This window comes from Aegilops tauschii, chromosome 1 (genome assembly GCF_002575655.3).
Source record: "Aegilops tauschii subsp. strangulata cultivar AL8/78 chromosome 1, Aet v6.0, whole genome shotgun sequence".
NCBI lineage: Eukaryota > Viridiplantae > Streptophyta > Magnoliopsida > Poales > Poaceae > Aegilops > Aegilops tauschii.
The window spans coordinates 5,199,239-5,207,708 of NC_053035.3; the positions used below are offsets into that span (position 1 = coordinate 5,199,239).

Sequence of the window (8,470 nt, forward strand, 5' to 3'; positions counted from 1 at the left end):
CTTTTATCATATATAAAAGCACAAAAATACATTGCTGCAATTTATTTATTTTTATTTTATTTAGTAATTTATTTTATCTATGTATCACTGTCAGAACTAATCCTTGCAAATAATCGCTAAGAGGATTGACAACCCTCTTATTTGCGTTCGGTGCAAGTGTTTGCTTTTGTGTGTGCAGGTGCTGCTAACGAGGTTTTGTGCGGTTCTCCTACTGGATTGATAACCTTGGTTCTTAGCTGAGGGAAACACTTATCTCTACTATACTACATCATCCTTTCCTCTTCGGGGAATTAACAACGCAGTCTACAATTAGAGCTCTCCATTGAAATGTTAAATTGTAATTACTCCTTACTCTTGAATTAATAGTACTTCAATTTGAGCCAATTTTCAGACATGTTAATTATGTTATGTTCATAATACTACACTTCATAAATAAGTAGATAGACCATAACATTGAGATTGGAGTTACCGATGGAAATCGAAATATGGCATGAATATAACGATTGCCAGCAATGTGCTTCAGAAAAGAACTTATTTGTCTTTTATTCCCATGTTTGAACTAGTACAGGTCGGGGTTACACATGATGGTGCACATCATTTTATTTATACCCGTTACATTATGCTCCATTGACTAACAACGATGATTCACCTGTCTAGTAGTACATCTCTTTATTTCATCGGCCACTGATACTTATAACGTCGCTCCCAGATAGGTGTTGTTGTGGTATTGTTGGTATGGGGAAGCTTCTTGTGATTGTTGTTGGGGTGGGTATGGTATGGGAAATTGTTGTTGGGGGAATTGTTGTTGTGGTTGCTGGGGGAATTGTTATTGGGGGAATTGTTGTTGTTGGGGGAACTGTTGTTGTTGGGGGAATTGTTGTGGATGGGGGAATTGTTGTTGTTGGGGGAACTGTTGTTGTTGTGGGAATTGTTGTTGTTGGGGAAATTGTTGTTGCGGGAATTGCTGTTGGGGGATTTGTTGTTGTTGGGGGAATTGTTGTTGTTGGGGGAATTGTTGTGGTTGCTCGGAGATTTGTTGTTGTTGAGGGAATTGTTGTTGGGGGAATTGTTGTTGCGGTAACTGGTGTTGTTGGGGAAATTGTTGTTGTTGGGGGAATTGCTGTTGGGGGAATTGTTGTTGTTGGGGGTATTGTTGTTGGGGGAATTGTTGTTGTTGGGGAAATTGTTGTTGTTGTTGGGGAAGTTGTTGTGGTTGTTGCTGGGGGATTTGTTGTTGTTGTGGGAATTGCTGTTGGGGGAATTGTTGTTGCGGGAATTGCTGTTGTTGGGGGAATTCTTGCTGGGGGATTTGTTGTTGTTGGAGTAATTGTTGTTGGGGGATTTGTTGTGGTTGGGGGGATTGTTGTTGTGAGAATTGCTGTTCGGGGAATTGTTGTTGCGGGAATTGCTGTTGGGGGAATTGTTGTTGTTGGGGGAATTGCTGTTGTTGGGGAAATTGTTGTGGTTGCTAGGGGATTTGTTGTTGTTGGGGGAATTGCTGTTGTTGGGGGAATTGTTGTGGTTGCTGGGGGATTGGTTGTTGTTGGGGGAATTGTTGTTGGGGGATTTGTTGTGGTTGGGGGAATTGTTGTTGCGGGATTTGCTGTTGTGGGATTTGCTGTTGGGGGAATTGTTGCGGTTGCTGGGGGATTTGTTGTTGTTGGGGGAATTGTTGTTGGAGGATTTGTTGTGGTTGAGGGAATTGCTGTTGGGGGAATTGTTCTTGTGGTGTTTGCAACTCCTTGCCTCTAGGGCTTAGTTGCCTAGTGGCACTGGCGATGCTCATCACCATAGCAAGGAGGACAAATATGATGAAGGTCTTCATGTTTGATTTGTGTTTACTATTGCTCACTTGGCTTTGGTGTTTTTGCTCTAGGTTCTTGAAGGTTAGATGATGGAAGAGACCCACATGGTGTAGTCGTATTTATAGCAGGCATGACATATTTTGTTTTCATCTTCCCACTCCTTTCTTGAAAAAGTGCACTTAAGACTATCGACCTAATAATTTGGTATGTTGTGTTTGGTGGCACTACTTCCTAGCATGATTTTCGATTGTTCATCATAGTTGATTGTTCTTGCACATATCATCTGGCTGTATCGAATGCTTGATCATGACGAATGACTCATCGTATTCACTTTACACTTCAAACATTGATCTAGATTTTGTCCGTCTTTCCGATTTAGTTTGTCATGTTCTACATGTTGTTAGGTGTATCCAGATTGGCATAACTTAAGGGAACTAAGTTTGTAATCTTCACACGTGCTTCTTGAAAAAGTGCTCTTAAGCTTATCATTTACAATAATTTGGTATGTCGTGTTTTATGGTACTACTTACTATCATGATTTTGGATTGTTCGTCATAGTTGATTGTTCTTGCACATATCATCTAGGTGTATGGAATGCTTGATAACGACAAATGACTCATCGTATTCACTTTACACTTCAAACATTGATCTGGGATTTTGTCCCTTGTTCTGATTTATTTTGTCATGTTCTACATATTGTTAGGCGTATCCAGATTGCCATACTTAAGGGAACAAACTATGTAATCTTGTGTGAGTCATTGAGATAGATCACACTATTAATGTGAAGATTGTTCTAGACATCGTTTTCTCTGAACTAACTCGATATTTTTTGCACAATATATTTATAAGATGGATAAGCATTCATGAATCATCATATTACCTTTTCATATGGAGCGGTTGTATTGTCATATGAGTTATTAATACAAAACGAATTGTTAGGGCTTTGCACGGCTTGATCGATTCACTCCACGTAGACATGAACATTTCTTTTGGATTTCTGTCGTTAGTTGATCTCAGTTTGTACATATTGTTTCAAATTGTTCAGATAGTCTCCAGGTTTCTTTTATTGAATTTACTACTGCCAGTATAGAAAGCTATTAGTACTATGATTGTTGGTACTGATACCGAACAAAAAGGGAAGACTGAGCGACATACAGTTGATTTTTTCTGGTAATTATAGAAGTGTCTTTTTTTCTATTTTCTTTTAAGCAAGGAACCTACAGAAAAGAAATGAAATTTGTTCTCCTTCTACCCGATACGTGAATAAATGAATTTAGGACTTAGCATGCCTAACTGAATGGGAACCTGCCGCCATCATGCAGCAAACACAAGCCATACTGCCAATACACTTGGCTCATGCAACATGCATCCATGAACAAAAGAAGAGCCTATCGGTATATTTATATTTTTTTCTCCTTCTCTTATCCTTGGCGATATTATTCGTACATATGGTTGCAGCAAATCAATTGATTTGTCAATGTCATGGACCAGCTAGCATACTGCTGTTTTTGTGTGTGTGGCTTTATGTGTTGCGGTATCCTCTACACATGTTTTTTTATTTATTTTTGCCCTCTACCACTTGTTTTCAGATTGATGGAAAGCGAAGTTTCTGACAAGGCCAAAAACACGACAACATCCTCCTCCATGTAGCTTCTCGGAGGCTAATTATAATTGAAACTCCTGTTAATCACACATGATGTCATGCTAGATTCGTGCAGAATTTGCCGGATCGATTGAGCAGGATTTGACCCTTGGATTTTTAATCATGTACGTAGTAATTTTCGTTGTACATGGATTAGTCAAGATATAGTCGATCCACCATCATTAATGTGAATCAGTATTACAGATTCAGAACAGGTCTTTGTCAGCGATGGAAGTAGGAGTAGCCATACAGGAAAAAGCCAGAGAGACTTACTCTCACACACCCACTCTCCACCTGCCTGCCTGGCAGTTAACAGTTCTTCTCCTTCTCCTTGCTGTTAATGGTGTGTTGAAATACCTAACTAGCTAGCTAGCAAATCGTAGTTGTCCTTCTCTAAAACACTTTAGAAAGTCCTATGCATGTTGTTAATTAAGCAAGTGAAATTTTAAAAGATAAACTATTCTGAAGTTGTTGATTTGTTTGTTGTTGCTGTTGTTTTCGTTGTTGTCGAAATAGGCTTTTGCCCCGCTTTATAAAGAAAGCAACATCCAAAGATACACACGGCCAAATGATACAATATGGTCACGTAGACCTTACAAAGTCGGTCCTGAGTTGTTCGGCACATGCAAAACGCACGCTTCTACGCTACCGGCAACAAGCACCGGAAGAACAAAACATCCTCACGCTACGACCTAGCACACCTAAGCTCCACGACAACGGCCCCAAGAGGGAGAACTCTGCACAGCGTCGCCCCTGCTGAGTCCACACCAGACAAAGGTCTACACCCGGAGCCCTGACACGGAGAGAAGAACCACAACGACGTCTTCAAGAAGAGTGCGGCACCCATGAGTGTCGTTGGCGGCGACGCCAAGGCACGGAGCTTTTGCTCGAGAACTCACCTGTGCCACCACGAGGTCCTCAGGACTAGCGCGTTGATGTTAGATCCCCAGATCTTGATCAGGACACTGCCCCTCCTAGAGAGAGGGCACGTCTGAGCTACTAACCGCAACACCTCCCCTTGCCCCCACAACCCAGGAGGGGAGCCACCACCAACGAAATAATGCCTGCCAAAGAGCAATCATGCGGCCCGCCATCAGGGGCCGCCAACCCGGCATCCTTGTCGCGAAATACCATACGCCGCTCACATGACAACGTAGCCAACCATGGTAGGAAGAGCGACAACACTCCATCTACTCCTAGCCCAGACTCGGTCCAAGAGTTTGGTTGGGCACCTCCACCGTAAGACGCACCCACACCTGCATCCCCAGCCAATGGTCGGTGGAGTAGGGGGACCGCCGGCGAGCCAGCACCGAGCCCTTGGCCAGGCGAGCTCGCACCACGCCATGTTTGCGATCACCGGCACTGATCCGCGCACGAATGCAATGCTAACACAACCATCACCACTGAGCACCACCTAGACCCGCTCGCTTCACAATGCACAAATCGCAGCAAGTAAAGCCTGGCATCAGTGCGTAGATGCCAAGTCTGCGAACTGTGGCACTGGTCCACCAGCCGGCATATCATAGCCCTGACCACCACATCTACCAATCATCACCGACACTACAATGTGTGGAGGTGCCTCCCCCAACCGAGCTGCAAGCATTCACCTTGGCTTGACCGACAACGACCCAGAGTCAAAAAACCCTAATCCAAGGCGACTAAGCACTAAAACTTGTGTGGGGGCGCTCCGAACAGCCGGCAACTCTAGTCGCTGAGAAGTCGCACCAATGCCAGCCCCGCCTCTCCATTGAATCCCCCTGCCCAGATCCGCCAGTGCCAGCCTAAACCACGACCAACACTCACCGCCCCTTGAGCCGCCTCCACACCCGTGAGAGGGACTGTCGAAACCCACCGTCGCCAGCTATCACGCTCAGAAGAGGGAGGACCGCCACCATCGCCCCACACAGCTTGTCACAACTCGGTAGTCAGATCCACACTGCCACAGCCATCACAAGCCCGCCTACACAGTAAAATTTGCTAGCTTTTACCGCGTCTGCACAATTCTTTTTTCCTGTTCTCTCCAAGATGTTGTTTTAAATGTGCTTGCAGATTTAAGGAAAGGAGGAGATCACTATCACCACCAGCTCGTGCAAGGGGACGTCAGCATCATCCATCTCCTTCCCATTGTAATACCAAAACCTTGTGGATCCATACATGTATTATCCGTGTGTTTAAACCATGTTTACCACCGCTATATCCACTATTCGTACGATCCATACATGTATTATCCGATGTTTCATCCATGTCTCAACGTGTGAGTAGTTTCCTCAGTTCTCAGGGATATGGATGAACCATGGTATGTATAGGAGGCTGAAATGTTAATAAAGATGTGATATTCTCTGTTGAATGTTTTTTCAATAGCCTTCATGAATTTTGTGAAGGTGCCCCACTCACCATTTCTGTCGCAAGGACACGAGGCATATTACCATGGTTGTAAAGGTTAGGATGTTGAGGTAATTCAAGGTGAGTGTAAAAGACTCTCTACCTCGCCTTTGCAACTGATAGGGGCATAACGGAGAACCCTTGATAAGGCCGCTTCCACGGGGAAACCCTTAATTACCGCAGTGAGAACCAGAGTGGGGAAGCTTCCGTGGTGGCCTTCGTGGTACGGAGTACACCTCGAGTAGAACGTATTTTGTACCCAGATACGCCCAATAACAAATGTCAAGAGTGACTCAAGTATCTAGCTTAGAATTATGAAGTGGCATATGTTACCTTAGACACACTGCAATGGGAATTATGGAGTCCTTGAGAATGCTTCAATCCTCCACCGGTTTCCCTGCTTTATTCGTTCCGCTGCACTCTTTTAATTCTTTTGCATTATTTACTTTTGTTCGCACTAAACTCAGAAGTCATTATAATCTTTGGCGTTCACTTTGCTTTGTGTCGAAAACTAATATGCAGGCACATTACCATAAGTGTCTCTTAGGGACAAAGTCCAATTCATGTATTCCCTGTGGGATTTATACTCATACTTAAATAGGTGAAAAATAAACCATGTGCAATTGCAGGTGAACAAGCTTTTTCTGGCCCTAGGAACTGACCGCTTTTAGGCTTGTATTGCGTTTTGATTTATTTTGTGTTTATGGGTGATAATGTGCGCCTCCAAAAATGTTGTTCGGTAGCGACAATGGTGGACTCCCTGCGTAGGTGTGTATCGAGTGGAGGGCTGAAGAAGCCCATAATGATTTCGGTTGATTGTATGCAAATTATTTGTTTGACTCAAGTTGAAGGGGTCATTTTCCTTCAAATTTGAACCTTGTTTGATGGGTCGTGATTTGTCAGAGGATACTTTTTGTCCCGCTAAGATTGTTTTTGGAGATAGTTGGTAGTTAAACTTATTTTGTGAGTGGAACATCAAAGGCGAAAAGTGCATAAGTAATCAATTATTCTCACTATAAATGAACAATGAAATCTGACATGGAGTTTGTGGAGAACATTAACACCTAGTTTGATGTAGATCCATGTCAGATAAGAAGGTTGCACAACTCATGTGGCTCTCCATTGAAATATTAAATTGTCATTAATCCTTACTCCCGAGTTAATAGTACATCAATTTGAACCAAGTTTCACACACATGTTCATAATACTACACTTCATATATATGGTTGCAGCAAATCAATTGACTTGTCAATGTCATGGACCAGCTAGCATACCCCTGTTTTTGTGTGTGTGGCCTTTATGTGTTGCTTATCCTCTACACATGTTTTTTTTCATTCTTTTACCCTCTACCACTTGTTTTCAGATTGAAGGAAAGCGAAGTTTCTGACAAGGCCACAAAACACGACTACATCCTCCTCCATGTAGCTTCTCGGAGGCTAATTATAATTGAAACTCCTGTTAATCACACTTGATGTCATGCTAGATTCATGCAGAATTTGCCAGATCGATTGATCAGGATTTGACCCTTGGATTTTTAATCATGTACGTAGTAATTTTTGTTGTACATGGATTAGTCAAGGTATAGTCGATCCACCATCATTACTGTGAATCAGTATTACGGATTCAGAACAGGTCTTTGTCAGCGAAGGAAGTAGGAGTAGCCATACAGGAAAGAGCCAGAGAGACCTCACTCTCACACACTCACTCTCCACCTGCCTGCCTGGTTGTTAACAGTTCTTCTCCTTCTCCTTGCTGTTGATGTTGTGTTGAAATACCTAACTAGCTAGCTAGCAGGCAAATCGTAGTTGTTGTTCTCTAAAACACTGTAGAAAGTCCTATGCATGTAGTTAATTAAGCAAGTGAAATTTTAAAAGAAAAACTATTCTGAAGTTGTTGATCTGTTTGCTGTTGTTGTTGTTGTTTTCGTTGTTCTCGAAATAGGCTTTTCCCCGCTTTATAAACAAAGCAATATCCAAAGATGTACATGGTCAAATGATACAATATGGTTTGGTAGCCCTTACAAAGTCGATCCTGAGATATCCGGCACATGCAAAACGCATGCTTCTACGCTACCAACAACAAGTACCAGAAGAACAAAACATGCTCACGCTACGACCTAGCACACCTAAGCTCCACGACAACGCCCCCAAGAGGGAGAACTCCGCAGAGCATCGCCCCTCACTAGTAGAAAACAGGGCTTTGGTTGGGGCCTGGCCAGCCCATTAGTCCCGGTTCAGTCACGAACCGGGACCCATGGGGGTCATACGTCCCGGTTCGTGCGCCCAGGGGGCCGGCCGGGCCTCGGGAGGCATTTGTCCCGGTTCGTGTGGACCCATTTGTCCCGGTTCTAGGCACGAATGGGACCAATGGTCCTCGCTCCTGGCCCACAGCCATTGGTCCCGGTTCGTGCCAAGAACCAGGACAGAAGGGTGGCCTTTAGTCCCGGTCCCAGCCACGAACCGGGACCAATGATGTGGCTATATATACCCCCTCCAATGCTAACACGCAACCATGCCTTTCAAAATAACAATGCTAAAGAAAATTATCCCTAGCCCATTATGCTCAACCATTGATCCATTTATGAAACACAGTCGAGTGTCAATCATACTCCATGCACACACATGATCACATGACCCCCTAG

The 8,470-nt window shown here is 43.6% G+C and overlaps 1 protein-coding gene across 1 annotated transcript; it reads left to right on the forward strand.

Annotated features, from left to right (window-relative positions):
* The first annotated feature begins 498 nt into the window (after nucleotides 1-498).
* Nucleotides 499-1,857, forward strand: LOC141026565 (uncharacterized). Its single transcript, XM_073503330.1, has one exon. It carries the CDS (start codon nucleotides 736-738, stop codon nucleotides 1,750-1,752), a length of 1,017 nt encoding a protein of 338 aa, XP_073359431.1. The 5' UTR covers nucleotides 499-735; the 3' UTR covers nucleotides 1,753-1,857.
* The last annotated feature ends 6,613 nt before the right edge of the window (nucleotides 1,858-8,470 follow it).

Excerpts from the sequence above, each read along its gene's own strand:
- LOC141026565 (XM_073503330.1), top strand. The coding sequence starts at position 736 with ATGGGGAAGCTTCTTGTGATTGTTGTTGGGGTGGGTATGGTATGGGAA.